Source organism: Chelonoidis abingdonii, chromosome 14, assembly GCF_003597395.2.
Source record: "Chelonoidis abingdonii isolate Lonesome George chromosome 14, CheloAbing_2.0, whole genome shotgun sequence".
NCBI classification, from domain to species: domain Eukaryota; kingdom Metazoa; phylum Chordata; order Testudines; family Testudinidae; genus Chelonoidis; species Chelonoidis abingdonii.
In genome coordinates, this window is record NC_133782.1 from 30,668,518 (window position 1) to 30,694,313 (window position 25,796).

At 41.8% G+C, this 25,796-nt stretch overlaps 1 protein-coding gene across 1 annotated transcript in view; it reads right to left on the reverse strand.

Annotated features, from left to right (window-relative positions):
• Positions 1-25,796, reverse strand: part of RBL1 (RB transcriptional corepressor like 1) — a 109,223-nt gene that overhangs the window by 9,685 nt on the left and 73,742 nt on the right. The window contains 4 exon segments of the mRNA XM_075072428.1: positions 11,362-11,452; positions 11,633-11,704; positions 14,669-14,845; positions 17,704-17,921. Coding sequence (XP_074928529.1) covers positions 11,362-11,452; positions 11,633-11,704; positions 14,669-14,845; positions 17,704-17,921 — 558 coding nt within the window.

Below are 25,796 nucleotides of genomic sequence, written 5' to 3' on the forward strand. Positions count from 1 at the left end.
ACGCTGGAATTATGGTTTGTTAGTGTCACCACTTTGAAATGTTGGTTTTTACAAATTTGTTGTGTTTCCTTAGATCCAAGATGAGTCTCCATCTGCCTGTCTTTTTCTGTGTGAGAAAATATTTTGAATAGAAACCTTTCCCTCTGTGCTGCGTTGGTACAGGTTCCGCAGCGCCTAGATGAAGGAGATGGTTTACATCCTTTTGCAGCAGTGACTTGTGAGAGGGGTCCCTGAAGAGGGACAGAGAGGGAGGGTGAGTAGGTGGGATGGAGATAAAGGGGATGGAGTAACCAGTTTGGATAATTTCCAAAACTCACCTGTCTGTAATGATATTGAGCCAGACTCAGTGAAATGGTGACAAGTAATTTCTGAATGGTTGGGAAATAATCTCTGTTTCCAGCATTATAATGTGCAGTTGTTTCATGCGCTTGACCACACCTTCAAAATTGCTGTCTTGTGGTGGATGTTGGGACGTCAAAGGTTGGTTTTGATTTTGTTGATGTCTGGTTTGCCTTTCCTTGCAGTGCTGGTCATACTGCCTGTGTGTTTGTGCATATGGTAGCGATCAGAATCTCTGGGTATATCTGCCCTGTTTCTTTTTATTTGCAAGTGTATAGATGTCCAGGGATTTTAATGTCGCTCTTGAGGGTGTGGAGGGACTCATCCATTTTGGCTGCAAATAATTTTGGAACTTTCAAGGGTAGGTCCTCAACTGTTGACTGGACCTCCCTGGGGAACCCAGACAGATGAAGCCATAATGCATGGCACATGACTATAGATGTTGCAATGGATTGTGCGGCGGTGTCTGTGGACTCAAGTGAGGCCTGCAGGGCTGCGCTGGCAATGAGATGGCCTTCGGCGATATTAGCTTTAAATTGTTTTTTTTTTTAATCTTCACGTAAACCATCAATAAATTCTGACATTTTCAAAAAGATGGTGTGTGTGACAGTAGAGCCTCGTAATTAGCTATGCAGAACTAAAGTGTTGCAGATGAATAAGCCTTGTGGCCAAAGAGGTATAACCTTTTCCAATCTCTGTCACACGGGGCTGTTGTAGAGTGGTGTTGCTTTCCCCTCTCATTTACAGCCTTCACCACTAGTGAGTATGATGTAGGATGTGTAAATAAGAACTCAGCTCCTTTAGGTAGCACATAGTATTCTGGGTCTGATCTTTTGCATGATGGGGGTGTTGTTGCTGATCTTTCTCAGATGGTTTTGGCAGGTTCCATAATGGCATCGTTGATTGGTAATATCTTTGCTGAGGGATATGACTGAAGTATGTCTAATACTTTATGCTGTGATTCAGGTACCTGTTTTAGAGAAATGACCAAGGACTCTGCCACCCTTTTGAAGAGTTCCTGAAATGCCTTGAAGTCATCCCCTGTGGTGAGGGATGAGGGGTTTATAGTTTCATCTGGTGACTAAGATGAGAGGTTCTCAGGTGGCAAGGCTTCCTGGTCAGATATATCCTGTTTCCTCAGGTGCTGAGAGAAGTGGTGATGGAGATTGTGGAACTTTCAGTCTTGGTGGGCTAAAGAACCTGCAATGTTGAGCCCTGTACATTGCCCATGGATCCCAGTAGGGCCAGTTTGGTGAGAACTGCATGGAGGATGGTGCCCATACTAGACACATGCTTCTGCAGATGAGTGGTACTCTGGTAGGTGGGATGGTCCGGGTTTGGGTGAGGAGTAATGAGGTGTATATCTCACTCCTTCATCCTTGTCTTCATTGTCACTAGACAGACGAGGAGCTGACCTTGCTGGAGTAGTCAAGCGGCTTGTTATGGATCAAAATGAAGTGCCATCAGTACTAAGGAGCGGCTATTCCGGTGTTGAGGAGACCAATAGGTCTTCATGTCTCAAGAACTGGTGCTGAACCGTGAGCATCGTGAGCGTTGCTGGTGGTACAGGAGTGATAGTTGTGCTGTGCTGCGTAAGTACCACAAGTGGCGCCACTGTGCTACTCGCCTTTTCAGCTCCATGGGTACTGAGATGGAAGGTTTCACTTTGTTCTGTGAGCCTCTGTTCGAGTTTGCGCGCATAGGGTCTTTTGCTCTCTGGGAACCCTTGGTACCAAAAGGTGTTGATGTCTTGCAATCCGACGTGCTTAGTACTGATATAGACTGGAGGACGAGTGCTTGCAAGAATAATAGGGGTCAGATTTTTCTGGATGTCATAGCAGATGGATTTCTTCATCAAGTAGTTGAAGTACCTACGAGAGGGGATGCCATTTTAGATTTGGTTTTGGTGAGTAGTGAGGACCTCGTAGAAGAAATGTGGTAGGGGGACAACACCTTGGTTCGAGTGATCATGAGCTGATTCAATTCAAATTAGATGGAAGGATAAACAAACGTAGATCTGGATTAGGGTTTTCGACTTCTCGAGGCTAATTTTAAAGAGTTAAGGAATTAGTTAGGGAAGTGGATTGGACGGAAGGAACTTGTGGATTTAAATGCGGAGGAGGCCTGGAATTAACTTTAAGTCGCAGCTGCGGAAACTGTCGGAAGCCTGCATCCCAAGAAAGGGGAAAATAACCATGGCCAGGAGTTGTAGGCCGAGCTGGATGAGCAAGCAACTCAGAGAGGGATTAGGAAAAGCAGAAAGCTTACAGGGAGTGGAAGAAAGGCGGGATTAGCAAGGAAGCTACCTTAGTGAGGTCAGAACGTGTAGAGATAAAGTGAGGAAGGCTAAAAGCCGCGTAGAACTGGACCTTGCGAAGGGAATCAAAACCAATAGTAAAAGGTTCTACAGCCACATAAATAAGAAGAAACAAAGAAAGAAGAAGTGGGGCCGCTATATACACTGAGGATGGAGCGGAGGTTAAGGATAACCTAGGCAGGCCCAATATCTAAATAAGTACTTTTGCCTCGGTCTTTAATAAGACTAGTGAGGAGTTTAGGGACGATGGAGGGATGACAAACGGGAATGTGGATATGGAGGTGGATATTACCGCATCTGAGGTAGAGGCCAAACTTGAACAGCTTAATGAGGGGACAAAATCGGAGGGACCGGACAATCTCCACCCGAGGATATTAAAGGAACTGGCGCGTGAAATTGCGAGCCCGTTAGCGAGAATTTTAAGCAATCGGTAAACCTCGGGGGTTGTGCCGTACGACTGGAGAATTGCTAACGTAGTTCCTATTTTTAAAGAAAGGGAATAAAAGTGATCCGGGTATTATAGGCCTGTTAGCTTGACGTCTGTCGTGTGTAAGGTCTGGAAAAAATTTTAAGGGAGAAAGTAGTTAAGGACATTGAGGTCAATGGTAATTGGGACGAGTTGCAACATGGATTTACTAAAGGTAGATCGTGCCAAACCAACCTGATCTCCTTCTTTGAGAAGGTGACGGATTACTTAGACAAAGGAAATGCGGTAGATCTCAATTTACCTCGATTTCAGTAAGGCGTTTGACACGGTTCCGCATGGGAACTGTTAGTTAAATTGGAAAAGATGGGGATGAATGTGAAAGTTGTAAGGTGGATAAGGAACTGGTTAAAGGGGAGACTCCAGCGGGTCGTACTCAAGGGTGAACTGTCAGGCTGGAAGGAGGTTACTAGCGGAGTCCTCAAGGATCGGTTTTTTTTGGAGGTCTTATTACCTCTTATTTACTGACCTTGGCACAAAGACGGGAATGTGTTCAATAACGTTTGCTGATGACACGAAGCTGGGGGTATTGTAACACGGGAGAAGGACCGGGATACTATTAGGAAGATCTGGACCACTTGTACACTGGAGTAATAGTAATAGGGATGAATAGAATAGCGAAAAGGGCAAGGTCATGCATTTAGGGATTAATAATAAGAATTTTAATATACCGTTGGCGGACGCATCAGTTGGAAACGACGGGAAGAGAGGACCTTGGGTATTGGTTGATAGTAGCTGACTATGAGCGCCATGTGATATGGCTGTAAAAGGCAATGCGGTTTTGGATAGCTCTGGCGCGAGGTATTTCCGCAAGGAGAGGAGTTGTAGTGCTGTTATATACGGCGTGGTGAGACCCCACCCTGGAATATTGTGTGCGTTTGGTGTCCCATGTTTTAAGAAAGGATGGAATTCAACTGGAACAGGTTCAGAGTACGGGCTACTAAGGTGATCCAAGGATGGAAAATCTGCCTTATGAAAGGAGACTCAAGAGCTTGGCTTGTTCAGCCTGGCCAAAAGAAGGCCGGGGGTATGCTTGCTCTATATAAAATCTTTCAGGGTGAGATTAACGTTAGGGAGGGAGGGAATTATTTACGTTTAGTAATTCTGTAGCACGCGACGAATGGTACAAACTGGTATTAGAAGTTTTTAGACTTGACATTTAGACGGAAGGTTTCTAACCCATTAGGGGGACGTGAAGTTCGTGCGGAACGCCTGCCGAGGAGAGGTACGTGGGGGCAAACAGGGACTTATCGGGCTTTAAGACTAAGTTGATAAGTTATGAGGGGTGTTATGATGGGGATAGTTTTAATTTGGGCAATCTGATTTTAGGCTTTATCAGAGATAAGTCTGCTCATGGTCTGTGAGGAGATGTTGGGATGAGATGGGAACTGAGTTACTGCAGAGATTCTTCTTGAGGTGCTGGCTGGTGAGTCATTGCCCCACGATCGCTCAGGGTTACGGCTGATGCCCTATTTGGGTCGGAAGCATTTCCTCCAGTGCGGATTGGCAGAGGCCCTGGAGGTTTTTCGCCTTCCTCTGCAGCATGGGTCGCTTGCTGGTGGATTCCCTGCAGCTTGAGGTCTTCAAATCTCAATTTTGACGATTTCAATAACTCAGTCATGGGTTCAGGGTTGTTATAAATGTGTATGGGTAGGGTTTTGTGGCCTGCCTTGTGCAGGAGGTCAGACTAGATGATCATATTGGTCCCTTCTGACCTATGAGTCTATGAGATCAACTTTGCAGTTGGGGAATCACTTTTTCTTGGCCGATTTCTGGTGCAGCGAAGTCTGGGACTGTTTTTGGTAGCCTTTTTGCATAAAGGTACTTTCATAGGTGCTGCAGGGGCAGGACCTCTGTCAGAGGCTGCCAATGGTGAACGTTGATCATGAGATGTCCTAGACTCATGGTCAGAGGCCAGTCTGAGGGATTTCTCCATCATAAGGAGTTTAAGTTGGAGATCCCTAGCTTTTCTTGCTCTGGTCATGAGGTTATGGCAACATGGACCAATGTTCCCTCTAATTTTTTCCATCCATTTGCGGAAGAAATTTTGTTACGTGCACCAAATTATCGAGGTAATGTGCGGATGTGCATGACCAGTAGAAACAAAAAACTTAGATATAATATATATTTTTAAAAAGTTACCATAGGGATAATTACTTCAGCCAGGACAGGTTAGGCATTTAAGAACTCCACTACTCAAAGAACTAAATTTAAGTGTTAAGAGAAAGAAAAATTATGAAATGCACAGACCAGTCAAAAAAATCAAATAACAACACTTTGAAAGAATAAAATTACAGAGAATATATGTGCACTGCAGGAAGTATCAAGTAACAACAAGAAGTATGTGTTGGGAGATGAGTGCGAAATACAAGAGCCATGCATTGCCCCTTTAAGTACATTCACAGCTTGACAGGACTCCCAGTGGACAGCAGCTGCCCTGGGGCATCCTCCATGTAATCAATATTGCTAACTCTAATGCTATATGGTGCTTTTCCTTAAAGCCCCATTGTGTATACACAGGCACAGGAAGATGATATTGAGGAAGAAGTGTGTATACAAGCATCCCCTTGAATTCTGAGAGAAGTGGAGCAGCTTCCTCCCATTCTGAGTTATAGTCAGCGGACTAAAACTTTAAGTATCTGTACGTCCAAGTATGGAGTCCTGGCTGACAGCTCTGACATGGAGCTGCGCGTGCCAGGGTGGATTTGATTTAAATCAATTTGATTTAAATCACTAATCATGAAGACTCAATATAATCATGGATTTCAACATAAAAGTGCATTCTCGTTCGCTGTGAGGAATATGTATTAAGGTTATGACAACTCAGAGATAGATTAGCTTTCATTTTTAGAAGGTACACACTATATATTTTTAAACTTACTTATTTTGAAAACTTTTCAGATTAGTTTCACAGCTATATCAACAAATGAATGATTGTTTGATTATATTTCATTTACCAAAGGTAACTGAAGCAGATATTTATGAAGTCATTGGGAGATGAACTCTCTCCAATTCAACAGGTTAATCATTAATATTTGGTGGATTTTCTTGCCATGTTATATTAGGAGGAGATCACCAGACAGACACTTAAATTGTTCTATTTAACTAAAACAATGTTATGTATTCCGGATTTTTTTTCTGCAACAGCAAACATATAATATTTTAACAAAACAAGCATATGAATTTTTGAATTTAAACATAAGTTTTTTAAAATCAGGTTTGTTTTTTTTTAAATTGTTTTGAAATAAAATAGTTAAATGAAATATTAAACAAAAAAAAAAAACCACCCATCATTTTTGCTGTTAACAAGCATGTTATCTCTGGAGACAAATCCACAGTTTGAGAACTGCAAAATTAAGCATCTCTGATGGTATCTTCTAGACTGAGCACTGATTTCCATTGGGTAGACAGAAAGATTAACGTAAATAATCTATACAGAAGCCCCTGGAACCCTTTAAGATTGGGTCCCTAATCCATGAACTATTGGAACTCATTTACAAAACTTTTCTTAAACATTACATGAATATATTATCTCATACTATAGAATTAGAATTTATAATCCCTATTCCATGATGAGATATCTTTGAGCTACCCTGCTGCGTGCTGATGGAGAAGTCAGGCTATTGCTCCCAGACCGCATTCCTCACTGAAAGGCACCCGCCCTTTCTTTTTTTTCCCCTCTTATTCCACAGAAGACCTAGCCCTCTCTCTCCACCAGAGACAGCTTTGTGGAGATTACTGTCATTGCAGTGTTTACACATCAATTTACAGTGTTATGACTCTATATTCACAATGGAAAAAGATAGAAACTCAGGGACTGTTTTAATTAAAGTGCAGAATTTCAGTTGATAGCAAAATGCAGCCCAAATGGTGAAGCCTCACTAAAATCATGAGCGCTATTGTTTCTTTTTAGCCCTATGATTTGCTGCTGTAGGTTGCCCTTTTAAGTAGATCAGCACTCAAAGCAGACATAGCAGCAGCAGCCACCAGCAAACTCCCACTATCCCATTCCTGAGGCCTATCATGGCCCCCGCCCCACAGACATAAGATACAGGGGCTGGGGGAGGGGGAACATCCTGACATCAGCTCCCCTCTTCCCGCTGCTCTGAACAGCAAGCAGAAGGCTCCTGGGAGCAGCTCCAAGGCAGATGGCAGAAGCAGCACAGCAGTGGGAAACCTGAAGTGTGCTGTACTTGATCACTTGCTGGGCAGCCGGCTGGTTGTGCAGCTTAGAGGGAACTTAGAAGCGGACACTTTTGAGGAATGTGTGTCTTGCTGAGACAGCAGACACACTGTGTGGCTCCATCAGAGACAGGGACTGACAGTCTGTAAGTCAGGCAGTATTTGAAGCCCGGTGATCCAGGCATGTCAGAGAGAGTCTGTCTTAAACAAGGAGGGAGCAGTAACTCTATGGAAGCCAAAACTTATTTGCCTACGGAGGGGAATAAGGGTAGAAAAGCAAAAACATATCTTAAATAAAATAAAGTATTAAGGGCAAACCAACTACTGACTATACAGTGAAGTCGCATCATAGACACATTTAACTTATGCGATTTTAGCTATACACACTCAGCAAAACAAAAAACAAAAAGAGAAAAATAATTTAAATACTGTACCTGTAGTGTGGGCAATTCCACCCACCATTTCACTCAATAAGCGTTTGACTATATGCGATTTTCGCCTCACACGCTGACTTCAGAACCTAACCCCCGTGTAAGATGCGACTCCCCTGTACTACCAACTATAAACTCTCTTATCTAAAGGCAAGTGAGGATGCTGATTGCTCCGACTTAAACCAAAGGCGGTAGAGAAGGAATTGAGGGACAGTGCAAGACAGCGACAGAGCATGCATGACCCAACCAGGCACCGCTACCACAAATCTCTGATTACAAGCGCAAGGTGCATAGACACCTAAAGTGGAACACCCACAGTGACACTCCTTGGAGAAGAACAGATGTTACAAGTTTGTTATAGATATGAGTAGCGTGAATTACAAATGGTAATAAGCACATTAGTAGAAGGTACTGAACAACCTATTGACCTGTTGTACTTTGTAACAGGCTACAAAAATAATTTTCTTTTCTTTTTTTTTTTTTTTAAAAACCACCATCCACCATTTATCAAATCCTTATCAACTATTTATAAATGGAACCTTAAAATATAAGATGTGACCACACTGCCTTTCCCACAAACACATTATTACTTCTTTTAATAAAGAGTTACAATTCTTCTGAATGACAGGGAAAAGACCGGCTTGCTTAGATACACATTTATATTGCTGAGGTTTCAGTCCAGAGACAGCAATAATAGAGCTACCATTGACCAAGACCACTCTTTTTATGGTGGTCAGAATCGCAAGGTTGTGATAAAGATCTGCTTTAACTACTGTAGCACACACCATGTTTTATGAAAACCCATGACAAACTATACAATTTGTGAAGCCTTATTTAACTGCCAACCTTTAGTTAAAAGGCACACTTATACTGGATTAATTGGCAGAGTAAGGCTCAATACTTGACTCATGCCTCCACTGTAAAAAAAATGATTCTGGAAATATTGTACATTATGTACAGAATGTGACACTCAGTGGAAACTGTGGTAGTTACACAGCAAGCCTGGTTACTGCAACTGTTCTATCACTTGCTAACTCCAAAATTAACTTGAATGACAGCTGAATACAGTCTTCTAATAGAAGTCATTTAATCTCTAAATTGTTCGCTAACAAAAAACTCTTTTCATGGAAGTAATTGGATGCAAGCCAAGCAGCTTAATAAAGCACAACCCTAGGGTCTGATACTAAGACACCTTATGCCAGAACAGGAATATGAAAACTGGAGTCAGGACAAACAAGCTCCATTCCCCACTCTACCACTAAGCTGCTTTGTGACACTTGGAAAATCACGACTTCTCTTCCCATCAACAGGGGTTAAGAGTTAACTAATGCTGATATTAGATAAAAGGCACTGAAGTGGTGATTTAAGTGAAAAATTAGTTCATGTGCACTTGGACAGAAATACTGTCACACGGTTTGAAAACTGGCTAAAAGAGCAAACAACTCTCCTGACTTAGCACCTCTTGGTTGGCTGATGTCAGAAAAAGAGCATTGGAACTTACTGTTAACAATTTAAGTTTGCTGGTCTGATACTGGAGGAAGTCTGGGTGGATAAAAAAAATCAGTATTTAAGAAAAAACATTAAAAAAGACTATTAAATCAATTTTATAAAAATTTCAGATAGATTTTTTAAAAGAAAAATATATTTTAAATCAAATTTGAAACTATGATAACCTATATTAAAGCCCAAATTTCCTATAATCTATTAAAATAATTCAAATAATAATATTCAAGCAGTAAGTTTGCTGCCAAGGTTTTAAAGAAAGCCAAGCACTCGTATCTGATGAAAGTCACCGGCTAAGCTCCTGGAACTAGAGCATGCTGAAGTGTTAAACTAGCTTTGCACATCAGTAGCCTCCTTCTGAAGGTGCAAAGAAATTTTCTTAATTTCTGTTTATTCAAACTAATCCAGTTCAATGATTAGTTCATTCAGAGTTCAGAAACTGATTGGGAGTTGAAAAAAGGAAGGAAAGCTTGTTTTCCTCTTCCAATCTATAAATACAAATGAGGTGTAAGAGAATGAGATCTACTAGTTCTAAGATCTTGAATGACATAGTAACTAAAAGCAATCAGTTCAATTCTAACTATAGATAATACTTCCTCTGTTTAATAAAACAGTTAGCTTTAAATACAAAACATGTTTTGATAAATATTTTTCTTCTTATGTGTCCAACACTTTAAAGGTAGTTTAGATTTATTAAGAAAATATTTTTAAAATGGTAGTTTTGTGCTCTTTAATTGAATTCCAGTTTCCATCCAAATGCAACTTGACACACATGACAAATGAAAAACATCTAATAAAGAAATGCATCGTTCACCATTTTTTAAACAATAAAAAAAGTAAAACTTAAGAATCTAAATAAATGTATATTAAGCTAAATAACTGCTTAAGTAAGTGTGTATAAATATAGTGTATCCTCCTGGTGAGTAAAAAGTACCATCAAATATAGAGTAAAGGCTATATTTAGTTGCAAATCAACATGTTTTAATGGGAATCAATCTTTCTTTAGGAAAATAATTATAAAGTACAAATACAAAACAAGACTCAAATCAATTATTTAAATCAAGATTTCCTGCTTACTGATTTAAATCATTTTGATTTAAATTAATCCACCATAGGGGCAAGAGAACCAAGGTCACTGACTCAGCATCTCTAACTTGCTGGGCTGACGTCAAGACACTGATCTCTGAAATTACTGGTCAACAGCTGTAGTATGCTGCTCTCGAGTAAAGATCCAGACTTCTATGAGGTCACTCTAGCTTGCTGAGCTGATGTTGAGAGAGACAATCCTCTGAGGTCTGTTGTTCAACATCTCTCACTGACAAGATAACAGAGACCCCAAGATGATTATATGGGGTATAGACCAACTAAGCATAAATAAATTTCTGGATAAATTAGAGTGCTGTTGATCACTTTATGATTTCTAATGGTTAATGCCTTATTTTGATCAACTGTGTAGCACCAGAAACAAATTTACATACCACTGTTTCGAAAAATCTATCTTGGATCTTGGGGAAAGAAAAATGCTTTAGGAAAAATAATTAGACATTTACCCACTTTGCAAAAATCAAAACAGACATACTAAAGCCAAGACTCCTATCTACGTAAAGGCAATAAGTGTTTCAACGCAAGAACTCCTCATTGAGCTGTCCAGAAGAATTGAATCAAACCAATCTACCTTCTGACATTTTAAAAAGATGTTTCTAATCAGTCTTTAAAATATACCATCACTCACTCTCTTTCAATTTATTAAGTGTTGTCTCAAAAGAGCTACAATTATATAGAATCATCATCAGCTGCTCATTTAAAAAAAAAAAATTACTGTTCAACCAACCTAATTCAAAAATAGGGATTCTTAAAGCAGATGTGAAGTTCTATCCTATTTGTTCTGCTTGTGAAATGCATTTCCCATGTCCTAGCTTACACAGCATCGGACTATCAGTGTCTGTCTCCTTATTTCAATACTGTTGCTTTTTAATCAATCAGTTTATGATAAAATTAAAATGTTTCCTCTTTGCTATTCTAATGTCTTTTATACTACACACAGTAGTTCTTTTAAATCTATTTGAATATTATTTTAAAACAGCAGGCTAACATTATGAACTTACCACCACCTGTCATCTCCACATCTTGGGTTAAATTTGTATTTTCTGATGTGACCTCTTTGGGACTATTTTTCAACAAAACACTCCTGTAAACCTGCAGAACGTGGGGAAAAATGCAGTTGGTCAAGTAACACAAGAAACTCAAATTTAGATTAAATCACAGTTCTTGGGTTAAATGCATGTAACATTCATTCTCCAATATTAGTATGAGCCTACTTAAAAGAGAGCTTGTATCAAACATTTATCTATAGGTAAGACAGTGTTATCTACTCACATTGCTGTTTGCTTGTGGCTGGTTTCTGTAGCTTTTCATTATGTCCTGAAAAGTTCTTTCCTCTTTGGTCACCTGGAAACAGAAAAACCCAAGAAGAACTATTTGAGACAAAACACAACATCTATGATTGTTATGTATCAGATGGGTAGCCGTGTTAGTCTGAATCTGTAAAAAGTGACAGTGTCCTGTGGCACATTATAGACTAACAGACATATTGGAGCATAAGCTTTCGTGGGTGAATACGAAGTGGGTATTCACCCACGAAAGCTTATGCTCCAAAACGTCTGTTAGTCCATAAGGTGCAACAGGAGACTCTGTCGCTTTTTATAATTGCTGTATTACAGCACATAAGTACTTATGCTTGTTTAAAAGGGAAATTTTCCAGAGTTTTCTTGATCTCATTTAGTCTGAAAAAAGTAACAAAGCTAAGAAAAGTAAATGATGTATCAGAGTAGGAATAACTCATGTATTTTTTCTGGCCTACAAAAAGGTGATCTTCAGTTTAATGAACAGCCCGATCCACTTTTCCTTTCCAAGACAGAGAAAAGAACATTCATATTCAACAACTCTTAGTATGTTGAAAGACTTTGGGATTATGTAGGGTTTCACAGTAGTGGGAATAGAAGGCAGCCTTCACTTTCCAGCCCACACACAATATGACTTCTAAATAAGGGTGGATGGGAAAACAGATCCTACAAGAAATTAGCCTTACTTCAGCAGGGGAGAAAAAGATGAACATGTTTGATTCCAACATGCTTTATTCTTATGTAGCTCAATTTGTGTGGTTTTGCTGTGATGTGTATTTCAAGAACATGCTTTGTACATTTGATTTCAAATCCATACTATACATTTTTCATGTGCATTACATATAGCTTGAACTTGCACATTAAAAAAATGTATTTCTGACATCTGAATGACAACATGAGAATAGTTTTTAGTTAACAATTCCTGCTGCTCATCTGCACTTCTAAAATTACTGCTCACTGAAGCTAAAGCTTAAAAATTACTTCTTCCCCTTTCCCTTCAGAAGCTATCCCTGAATTGGAAAAGAGAACAATCATTAAGTAAAAATTTTAGTGATATTTGAAAATTGGATTTCTTATCCTTTGTTACTGGTATCGTCCTTATTTTCTGGAATGAGATGCAAGGTTACAGGGACACATGTTCAGCTCTGTTTCAAGGTAAACAACATGTATCACCAATTTTAATAGCAAATGATCAACACTTTTGCAGTGGAACTACAAGAAAAACATATCAAGGTCCACTTGCTACAGTTGGGCTATCAGGTCTCATTGCACTGGAAGCAACACTTCAGAGAAATGCAGGAGGAACAGCTCAGTGGTTTGAGCAGTGGCCTGCTAAACCCAAGGTTGTGAGTTCAGTCCCTGAGGGGGCCACTTAGGGATCTGGGATATAAATCAGTAGTTGGTCCTGTTAGTGAAGGCAGGGGGCTGGACTCAATGACCTTTCAAGGTCTCTTTCAGTTCTAGGAGATTGGTATATCTCCAATTATTTGTTTTTTGGGGGAGGGATAGGCTCAGTGGTTTAAGCATTGGCCTGCTAAACCCAGGGTTGTGAGTACAATCTTTGAGGAGGCCATTTGGGGAACTGGGGTAAAAATCTGGGGCTTGGTCCTGCTTTGAGCAGGAGGTTGGACTAGATGACCTCCTGAGGTCCCTTCCAACCCTATGATTCTATGAATCATGCAGCTGGCACTTACTCAGTAAGACAAGGGAACACAGAGATCATTCAATGGTGGTATTTTTCTGCAAACCTTGTAGCAGTGTCCAAACTAATCTAAGATTTAAGGATTGCTTACAATTACTAAAAGTAAAAGCAAGTAATTGCATTCCATGGCAGCTACATTCCACAGGTAATACCTCTTCTCAATTTGTCTTTCCTATTAAGGCTCACTGGGCAAGTCAATTTAATATTCTCATCCCATTCAGCACACTGGAGTCCTGGTCTGCGACTATGGCTCCCAGGTGCTACAGTAATACAAATAATTACATTGCCACCTTGCCTAGTTTGGGTTCTTTTTTATTTTTTTCACCTGAGTTTGCATCAGTCAGAAGTAAGATTACAAAACTCCCATTTGTGTGATAAGTTGGGCTGTTTATAGCACCTCAAAACAATGTGAAAAGCTTGCACATCCCTTTTTATTTCTTAGCAAAACATTTTATTGCTAAGATAGATTCTTAACTAGGTTCCTCAACCTTAATATCCTGTGTACGCAACTGCTAAAAGACTTATTTTTCTGGAAAAAAGTGAAGTGTGGCTATATAAAGTAAATTATTCCATAGAGGTGCAAGCCCCAGCAGCCTGTTTGTTAGTGCTCTGAATAACTACATAGATGTACTAGACCAGGGGTAGGCAACCTATGGCACGCGTGCCAAAGGCAGCATGCAAGCTGATTTTCAGTGGCACTCACATTGCTCGGGTCCTGGCCACCAGTCCAGGGGAGGCTCTGCATTTTAATTTAATTTTAAATGAAGCTAAACATTTTAAAAACCTTATTTTACTTAGTTAGTTATATATTATAGACTTATAGAAAGAGACCTTCTAAAAACGTCAAAATGTATTACTGGCACATGAAACCTTAAATTAGAGGGAATAAATGAAGACTCGGCACACCACTTCTGAAAGGTTGCCGACCTCTGCACTAGACTATTTCTAGTCATAGTCTCTCACTCATAGACCAGCAGGGGTGCAGGCAGAGCACCAGAGATAGTTATATTCTGTCTCCAGAAGGGATTGCCTATGTCCTTTCTAGCTGATAATGGAACGGTGTGAATGGGCTCAAAAAAAGGAGTGCCACCCAGTCCTGAGTCAAAAGGATTGTTGATATAGGACCTTGAGGGAGGAAACGTAAAGGAAAGGAAAACATGACTTCAGGGCTTCATCAACTTCTTGGAAGCACCTCCCCTCCCCGGTAAGATATCAAGAGTAAAGCAATTGGATAGCAGATTTTCAGTTTATTTTATTAGTTGATGGTAATAGCTTAAGATACAATACTTCCTAAAACCTATACATTACCTTTGCCATAATGTAAAAGGCACAAAGGAGGAGCTGATCCAAATGTCTGTCTTTCATTAGATCAGTGCAATGAACTAATGTGAACTCAAAACATGTCCATATCTTCCTGCGCAACTCAATGGAAACATCCAGTTTTAAGCACAAATCACGCAAGCGCACACTTGCCAAATGATACACCTGGGAGGGAAAACAGCACAACAGAGTGAAGCCAACTGAATCTTGAAATCTAGTTTTATCACAATTGAGAGTCTTAAAACAAAGAATGTCAGCAATTAAAGGGAAGAATTCCAGAAAGCAATTTTTTTTTTTTTTTAACCTGTACATGTTCATCTCAGAAACAACAATTTGACATGGATGGACAGTATGTACTCCAACTCCATGACTGTATAGCTAGATAAGTGCTGCTACCTGTCAGTTTAGCACCTTTTGGATCCCAATTCCAGCTCTTTGTTTTCTAGTTCCAGACAAATCCTCCGCAGCATCAAACACATTCAAAATGTTAAAGCAAGGAAAACAACAAATCAGAATCCTACTTAACAAAATACCATTTGCTTAACCAGAAGCAATTTGCCTTCATGACACAGAAGAGATGTCTAGCTCCCACTCCGCTAGTTTTCTTGTCTCTTAGCAACCAGAAATTAGAATAGAAAACTTCCATTCCTGTAACTGAAACTCAGATATCTACAGGTAAAACTCTACTTTCTGCATGTTCAAATTCATAAGTCCAGAATTGATAGGATCTATACAGCAATCCCCTCATACAGAGCACCAAATTCGAGAGCGACTCAAAATGAGAATCCATCAACTAAAAGCTACTCTAATAAAAAGTGCTAAATACCAAAGTTGCCATCCTACCAACATCTGCAAAGGATTCTGCATGGAAGAATGTACTCAAAAACTGAGTCTTTATCTCTGCCGTACAGGCTTCAGAAATACGAAGTTTGATCCAGCTGGCCAGTATAATTTAACAAGCATTGTACCTGAACTACTCTACTTACCTGACCCCATACCTTGGGACCCCTCCAGATGAGCAGGAAGTTTGAAGAGGTCATATACTGTACTTACACCCAAGGAGAGTCTTGGATTAACCTACACAGTATTTATCAGGTTTCCTTTTTAAAAACACCTAATTCAGATGAAAGCCTGAGATGACCTTGACAAGCGCAGCGTGATGAACATTCTTTCATTAAGTTTAGACGTTCCTTCCCCCACAATGAGAACTAAGAACACAAAGACATTTATGTTTGGAAGGAAAAAGGTAGACTAAAAGTTCCACAAGACAGGCAGAAGAGAAGAATACCTTTTTGTGCACAAAAGTTTGAATTTGTATAACCTGTAACCAAATGGTTATAACTCCCTTAACGATGGGGTTTCATCAGAAGCTTGGATTTTAGCTTTCCTAGCAACAGGGAAGAGTAGTTTTGCTTATTATATAATTTTCCAAGCACACAGTGAAAGCAGATAAAGATGCATAAAACCACCGTATGATTGAAAATGAAGCTTGCACATTGGTCGGACATTACTTTGGACCAACTTAATTCTCAGCCCTCTTCAGACACAAGACATGGATAGCAGCTGTTTGATTGAAAGCAGAGACCCAAACTCCATTCTGCCTGTCAGATCCTAAGAGAAATCAGAATCTCCTAGAATATGTTTTATTTTCTTTCTCTGTAACAAAGTACTCCAAATAGCAGAATTTCTCACTGCTATTGTTGCTGGCTGAAACTATGGTCACTAGGAATACAATTAAATAAAGAAGCTAGAAAACTCCAACAGGGAAGCATACAAATAGTGCAGGTACTATGATTTAAGTTTTTGGAAGGCAGATTAAGACAGATCTAATCAGGTATACTCAGTGGGTTTTTGCTCATGTTTATGTATAAAGAAATCTCCCCTCACCTTGTCTCTCTTTAAAATAAAAATGCAAGAGGAAGGCAGCAAAACTCCTATAAGTTATTCATACTTATTCATCCCTCAAATTCTTTCCTTCCTCTGGTAAACAAGCATGTTATTCCTCTTCCTGAATACTGTCCCAGAGGGCTTAATTATCCAGCACAGCTTTGTGAAGCCCCACATAAGCAGCCAATTCTGGATGGGCTGGTGAATACAGGAAACAGATGTAACTTCCAATAGAAGAGATGACAGAACAGAATTTTCAGAGACAGGAGAAGCTGAAATAAAAGTGTGTGTCTAAACACTGATCAGTTACAGGAGGTCAGTCTTCCCTTCAGCATGTCCAAGCCACACATCTGAGAGAGGGATGATGAAAAAGTTTCCCCAAGTCCTAGTTCAAAACCCATTAGAAGAGAAAGAGCTCAGAGAGATTTAGCAGAGAAAACACCCTCAAGGCAGCGATCGATCCAGAGGGGGTCGATTTATCCTATCTAGTCTATACGCAATAAAGTGACCGCCGAGCACTCTCCCGTCGACTCTGGTACTCCAGCTGTCAACTTACCGCAGTGAAGACACCACAGTAAGTAGAGCTAAGTACGTCAACTTCAACTACATTGTTCACATAGCTGAAGTTGCGTAACTTAGACTGACACCCCTCCCAGTGTAGATCAGGCCTTATTTGAGGCCTTACTCCAGCCTACGGGGTCTATGTGCATTATCTCCCTCTCTGAGAATTTCTGGCAAAGCACTAAGGATTTGGCACTCGTACAGCTATCTGCACCCTCAGCAGAGCTGGGGAGGCAATAAGACCAGGAACCAGGAACCAAAAAGCACCAACAATTTGTGGCTAGCCTGTCAACCAAGGAGATCAGAGAACAACCCATCTGGCCCTAATTAGTGGATCTGAAAAGCAATTTTTCAGTAATAGGACAGCACAGGTGCCTTTATTAGTGCCAAAGGAAAAGTGGCTGAACAACACTGGAGTATAATGGAACAGTTTGCCGAGAGACAGACAAGTTTAAATATAAGCAAGCATTAACAAAACAGAGCACCTGGTCAATAAAAGATTACCTCATCCACCTTGTCTCTCTAAAATAGAGAAAGACATTTAATCCAATGCAACTCTTAGTCAAGATATTTACCTTTCTGTAAAACAGTGCCAGAGAGCCAGTTTTCTTTGGTTTGCTTCCTGCTGATGAATGTGCTTCCTGTGCTTGATTCATACGGGAATGGTTTGGAGATGCACCAATTAAAGCTTGAGCAGTGAGAGGTACTTGTCCATGACTCTCCACTTTAGACTGCTGAGATAAATTCACTGAAATGGGAATCAAGGTGATCCCTCCAGTGTCGTTTGCAATACCTGAAGATATATAGAAACATTATTTTGCAGCCAAGCTGCATAGTTTAATTGCAAATATAATCATAATTCCCGGAAAACAGTTAATGTTAAGATCGTTCGGCAGTGTTTGATGTCAAAGGAATCCTCCTTTCCCTGGGAGTGCATTCATAAAGGAACAACTTTATCATACTCTTGAAAATGCTTAAAGGGAGGGACACTGTAAACGTGAAAGATCACACTTCCGTCTAAAAGTATTGTTGGTACAAAATTTACTAGAAACATTAAATATTCCTATAACTGAAAGCTAGCAACATCTTATTTTTTTTCCAGTTTACTTTGTGCATAATCAGTTTCACTGTTTCCCCCGTTATCAGTTTCCCTCTCAAGCGTCAAAGTGGAGAGAAAGAACATAAATGTTTTTTAATCAATTTCAGAAAAAAACCCAAGATGTATAGTTTAATTAGAAACAAATCAGAAACAAAATATTCTGAAACTGACACATTTACAATAACCTAGAGCTGACTGTCCCTTTAACAAAAGTTACTTACTGTAACTATGGTCCTTCAAAATGTGATGCAGACATGTATCCTAGTTAGGAGTGTGCACTCCCAGTGCACTGGAGCCTGCGACTTTTGCTAGCAGTACCTGTAGAGGGGCAGTGCTTGTCTCTTGTGGCCCCTCCCCTGGCTATATGAAGTGGGGTGGAGGCGACATCACCCAGTTCCTTCATAACGAAATCCCATGAGAGGAGACTCCGATGCAGAGGGGACAGAGGTTGGGTCATGGAATACATGTTCGCATCATAACTTCAAGAACCGCAGTGACAGTAAGTAACTGTTTCTTCTTCAAGTAGATGCAGATGTGTATTCCACTTAGGTGACTCATAAGCACTACCACAATCTGTAGGCAGGGCTCAGAGTTTATTGGAATAGGGATCACAGGACCATCCTTCTGAGGCCTGCATCTGCTCAGGAAGATGCGATAATACCATAATGGTCCATAATCGTACACATGGACAACCACACGGCAGCTCTCCAAAAGTCCAGTAAGGAAATGTCACTGAGGAATGCTATCGATGTCGCTTGCACCCTCGCTGAGTGAGCCTGTATCCGCTGAGGAGGCATAGCCAAAGTTATCTGACATAGTCTTGATATAGGATGTTATCTATCTAGAGATGGTTTGTGCAGAGACTGCTTGCCCCTTCATGCAGTCAGCATACGACATTAAACAGGCAAGACTAAGCACAAAATGGCTTAATCCTGTCCAAATAAAAGGCTATATATGGCCTGACATCCAGGGTATGGAGTCACTGTTTCTCCAGGGAAGCGTGTGGCTTAGGGAAAAACACGGGTAACTGCTTGGAAGCAGTAGGTCAACAGGAACACCCTTTACCTCGTGGAATCTAACGAGTCTAATGAACTCAATTTTTATTTAATTTTTTGAATGGGAACCATGATTATCTTTGTGGTGTTTAAAGTGAGTCACAGACTGTCAAGCAAATGTAAAGTGGTGTCGACGAGGTATGGGAGGATGTGGATTCTGTTCCTCCTGATATATGCCATGACACACCATGCATTTGGTGAAGACTCAGGAGGCAGAAGAGAGGTCAAATGGGACAATAGTATAATGAAAGCGCCATTCTCCTACCACACAAGGCAGAAATTTCCTCTAGTTCAGTAGAATCATCACGTGAATGTAAGTTCCAGAGCAGCAAATCAGCCATTCTGAGACCATGCGAGGTGGTTAGCCGAGACTGACCCTGCGAAATCTCATGTATCTGATTAATTTGTTGAGGCTGTGAAAGTTGAGAATAGGTCTCATCCATCCTTGGATTTTGGTATCAGGAAGTACTGGGAGCAAAAGCTGTGGCCTTGGCTGTCCAGTGGAACTTCCTCCACCACTCCTAATGTCAACAGAAAGCTGACCTGCTTGTGTGTCTTGTGAGAGGGGTCCCTGAAGTTGGATTTGGGAGTGAGGTGTCTAGCCCGATCTGACAGGGTCTAGCACCTAGCTGCTGGAGACAACTGAGTCCCAAGCATTGCAAAAGTGGGCCAGCCTGTCCCTAAAGAGACAGAGATGGTGGAGTATTGACTGAATCAGTGTTCTGGACTAAGGAGTCAAAATGAGTGTTTAGCCAGCACTGAGGGAGGGCGTGTGGACTGTCCAAAGCCAGAGATTGACTGATTTCTCTTGTGGGATCTATCCCTCTTTCTATGGTAATCCTGCTGCTTCACAGGGAAAGGCTGTGTGAAGAAATGCTGCAGGGGATATTGTTACTGCTGCTGTGCCCCATAGTAGCATCATTGTGCGGATGGTCTGCACACTCCCAAGGACCTCAAGGTAGCCCCAGAATCCTTAGAGTGCAAAGTGTTATCAGTCTTGTCCAAGAACCAGAGCTGGTGCTAAGAATAAGCAGTATAAGCTATTGCTTAGGGCCCGAACCAGCTCAAGGGGGCCCCCTATTAATTACTGGTATGTGTTGTGTGCCATCAAGCAGCATTCTGCAACAAATGCCTGAAACTCTTCATGCAAGGCCTTGGGCAACTGGTTCCTTGAATTTAGACATGGCTGACTAATTGACGAAATCATACTTGGACAGCAAAGCTTGATTTGCTGTAACTGGCACGAGGTGCATATCATTGATCAGGAGGGCCACTCTCCCAGGGATGGCAGGCTATAAAATGTCCACCAGTTTGTACATGTTCTCTTGGAGAAACTCCGCCTAGGCACCCAGGGATGCAGCTATGTGGTATAAAAGGTCATGATACATCTTAAAGACCTCCAGTATAGAAGGGGAAGACGAATCAGGCAGCATGGCATCGTCTGGCAATGAGGACAATGGTCTTGGCTAACACACAACTGTCTCTTACTCCCAGGAAGACATACCCAGGAGGGAGGACTGCAGCAGCTCCACAGGGAGGAAAACCACTGATGCCTGGGCTTGTGGCTGATCTGCAGCCACCACCGTTGGGCGATTTCAGCTTTCAATGGGATGAGGAGCATCCCACTGAGTCCAAAGAGGCCACTGATAAGGGTAGGTGCATTGGTGACCAGTAGGAAGCTCACCAGGGACCAGCATCCCTACCATGGGGCATGGAAGCCATACTGGTCCACAGGTAGGCCTCAGAGCTCGTCAGGTGATGTGGTGCAGAAACGTGACGATCCAGAATCAGAAGAGCACTTAGATCTCAGGAATATGTGCAGAGCGACACCTCAGGGAGCCAACAGGTGGCCCAATTCATCTGTCGCCCAGAACAAGGCAGGAATCAGTGCCCTGATGAAGGCGGTATCATTGATGCCAAACACGCTGGTGCCACAGGCAGTGTCAGTCCCAGTGCAAACAGTGGTACTGGAGTGCCCAAGTGCATCAATACTGAGGGTGATAAAAGTCTCTATTGGAACACCTGCAGCGTTGAAAGCAGAGGGGCCATAGAGGGTCCTTGTGCCAAGGTCCCTTGTACCAACCCCAATACAAGCTCCATCCCCACCAACAGAAGAGGTCCATCTGAATGCAATGCCGATGGATACGAGAGTTCAGCAACTCACTCCACTGGAGGGGCTATTAGGTGGTACATCTCTGGGAAAGTCCTGGATCAACGATAAGGGTTGGGACTGAAAAGGTGGAGGTGGTCTGCGGCTGCCTGATATGTCGATGACATGGACAAAGTATCAGCATTTCCCTCATTGGTATCGGACTCAACGGAGACTTGGAGATCAGAACCAGAGTTGACAGTACAGCTTTTCGGCCCTTCCTACTCAGTATTGGGGAAGGGTTAGGAGGTACCCATGCCATCGCGCATGGCGGAATCGGTGTTGGGACAGTCCGTGCTTATCCCGGAGGAGGCAGGAGTTGCCTTGTGACCTGGAATGGTCCTAGAAGACCCCTTCCTCAGCACCAACAGAATGGCTACTACACATCTTCAGAGAGGCGCCTGCCCTGGAATGAGAAGCAGCAGCGCTTTCCAAGCCTGAGGGTGATCTTTGGCCCGAGGGCCTTGGTATCTGATCAGGTCACGTGGCCTGTTCAAGCAGAAGCTGCTTGAGACAAAGGTCCTGTGCCACCCGAGTCTGCTTCTTGAACGATCTACAGATCAAATAAGGTTCTTTAAGGTGGGCCTTGCCAACACAAAGCAAGCATTGTGTGTGGGTGTCACTGCTGGGAATGCTTCTCCACAAAAAGGGCAAATCTCGGTTGACACTATCTACTGCCTACTAACATTAATGATAAACAATAAACTAGGCTAAGAGTAAACACGTGGTTGTAAGACAACAACCATATGGCTCTGACTTCAGCCACAGAGGGTGAGAAGGAACTGATGGAGGTCAGGGTAGTGCTGCCTCATATAGCCAGGGAAGGGGCCACAGCTATGTGTCACCCGTCTATAGGTACTGCTAGGCAACAGTCTCCAGCTCTTGCGTTCTGGGCACACACACCCCTAACCGCAATACACATCTGTATCTACTCAAAAAAGAACCCTGGCTTGTATGTGCTTTTCATTCATCAATCAAAGAGAACTGTATAAAGCAGGGTAATCATCACTCCTCCCCATTTTACAAATAAAAAAATTAAGACAGGGTTACTCATCCAACATCACAGTGAGTCAGTGCCAAAGTCAAGAATTAAACTCGTTTCCTGATTTCCAGTCCTGTGCCTTATCTACTGGCCATGCTGCCTTTCATACCACCCCCCTCAACCTTGCATTAATCCAAGAACTACATTTTTTTTTTCCTTTTTGATCACAGCTACAAGACCAATGCTTAGAGAAATTTTCTCACTTTCTGCCAGAGTGTTTCTAGCCCTGGAAGGATGTAGAGCCAGGTCTACCCATAAATATTAGGTGGACATAGCTACGTGGCTCCCAGGCATGAAAAATTCACACCTGAAACATGCAGTTAAGCCAGCCTAAACCCTGGCATAGACACCACTAGATAAACAGAAGAATTCTTCCATCAGCGTAGCTAACATCTCTCAAGGGGGTGGATTAACTACAGCAACAAAGAAATCTCTTCTGTGGCCTTAGCAAATGTCTGTGCCACGGCACTACAGCAGCTTCACTATAGAGCTGTAGCTCTGTCAGTGTAGTGTAGACAAGATCTAAGTTATAGGCACCTAAAATCACATCCTGATCAACACATCTGGTCTCTCCATTTAATTCCTAAGTAGTTTTAGAAGCAGGTATCCCACAAACTACTAAAGTTAAAAAGGATGACTTTATGCCAAAAGCTTGAATTCCCAGTTTTCAAGTGGTTATAAAGGCATTTGTTTCTAGCCCTATGGAACTCTAAAAGTGAACTGCAAAAGCAATTAATTCAGACTAGGTGTTCACACGTGTGAATCCCAAAATAAAGTGCATTTGGGCATCTGATTGTGCACAGGTCACACCATTTACTCACGAAAATTCCTATTCAAGGCTAATGGTTTGCCAGGCCTGACTGCAATTGCCAAGACTTACAGTCAGTATCTTCAGCATATATGGTAATGATGCATCTTGTATACGGGATTATAGTTAACTCACACCTCTGGTTTTATCATTTTATGAATGGGACTGAAGGCAGGGTTTGTTTAAAATACATCTTTGTCAGTCCTATCATTTCCTTCTCGGAGAGCTTTTCCATGCTTCTGTCAGGTGGAGAAGTTTCTATGGTTCGCCCTTGGAAAATCACGGGCCCTTTGTATTTCCAAAACACAGATTTCCAGCTCAGCCATTGGACCACCTTGACAGTCTAGTGCAACTTGGCTGCACTACTGTCCATGACCATCTGACAGACAATGGCACCTTGATGCCTATTCCCCATGCATTGTCCTTGCACGTGACCATGGTATATGGAGCTAGAGAAACATGAAGCAGCAAGAGAGAAGCCTGGAGGACTAACAGAAGATTCACCCCCAAATCCAATTGCTTGCATCAAGAATTATGGCATTTTTATGCTCTTATTATGACTGAGGTGATGAAAGTTGCCTTCTCAGCCTTAACATCTGCAAAATCCAAACCAGAGGAAGCAGTCTGAATTGTGGGCAGTCTGATTAACTCAGATTGTCTCAACAATGTAAAATCAAGTGTTTCTCACATGAATAGTAGTCAATGTACATATCAGATAATATAAACTGGAATTCAGGCAGAGCTGATCACTTCAATAGGAACAGTGCAAGAGTGGGAGAAAAAATATGCCACCTGTACTGAGTGGCTCTCAGGTGGTTTCTCTTGCTGAGGTTTTGGTTGTAACCCCAAGCACATCACATCATGTATGGAAATGGCCCTATGTCCTTTATGGCTGATGAAAGCAATGGAAAAGACAAGAGACCCATTATTGTCAAAGATTCCGAATGCCTCCTTAGGGACAGGAGCATACCAATGACATCTAAATAAAACAGTGCTTAGGACCTTGCTCAAGAAACCATATTTGATTGTTAACACACAGTTTGTATTGCCTTGAATCTCCCCTTTTAAAAGAAGGTAATTGAAAAGATAGCGATGAGCCAGCTCCAGTACTGATTATACAGATTTTGATGCCTAACTTCTGGCTTCAGGCTTGTTTATGGAAACATCACTATTGATATGGATGATCTTGCGATGATGCAAAAAGGTAAAGTTCCCAAGCTGATTTTAACAAGATTTACCAGCAGCTCTGGATAACATTATAACTGTATGGTCTGACTGACTTGCCTGCAAGACACTGCAGGAGTAGACTGAGGAATCTCTTAGTTTTACTTCTTCTCTGAAGCATCCAAAAAGGGTAGTGCTGGGCAATCTCTTCTTCCCTTGGCCCTGCAAATGCAAGGTTCCACAGCATACCACTTGTAATCCCTTCTGTCTGACATTCCTATTAAGCCATTTGGAAAGATCAAAAGTTTGGACTACTGGGTCTTCAGTATAACAATACTCAGCTCTTTTCCACCCTCTCAAATAATATGGCATCTACGGTGTTTTTACTCTGCCAGTATACAATACAGAGAGCTGGATGAAGATTCAAGCTGGGAAAATCTGCAGTTTTGTTTCCTGGTAAGGGGAAGGAGATGGGGGATTAAGCCAATGGTGTGTCTTCATCAGCTGTGGGCCGTCGATATGCGCGACTCATGAGACGCTTGATGGTCTCGGACACTATCCGGTGGTCTAGAGACATTTACATTGAACGCATCACCGGCCACCGCCAATACCAGGAGTGAGCTGATGTGACTCCACGCACCCACGGGGGGGGGGAAGGGGGAAACCCTTACAACCCCCCTACTAAACTATATCCCCTGAGTCCTGAACCTACCGATCTGGATTCCACCATGTGAGGGTCACCCTGTCCCCGTTACCCGGCCCGCTTACCCTAATCATGGCTATGTGTAACCCATTATATGAGCGATGTACCCTCACTGCTCCTCTACTATATTTTGACCCCACCCACCGTACACCCCGCATTGGGGACATTACAGACTGTATGTACTATATGCTAACCCATAACCAAATACCAGCGTCCCCCCATACTCTGTATGTTGCCCCCGATGACTAATGACTGACACATCGAACTCTTTGTATTATCTTTATTTAAATATTTTCTAATAAACTTTTAAATCTGACCTCCGGGTCTCATTGGATTTATTGCTGCTCTTTGACTCAAACTGCATTGGTGACCCATAGTGTGGGTGAGTTTGTCACTGATCATGGACCATTCTTTTTCGATCTGGATCTCACACAGTCATCCACACCTTTGCTACCACCAACTGAGACAAAATGTGTCCTAGGACTAATTCCTCCAGCTACTGCAGAACCCTTCTGCCTTCCTCCCAACTGCTGCAGGATGCCCCAAACACAGGACCAGAGAACAAGTCTCTACACAGGGTTCCTGTTTGCTTCTGGCTGTAATTCAAGATGTTGGTAATCATATTCAAAGACTAAATGGTGTGGAGCC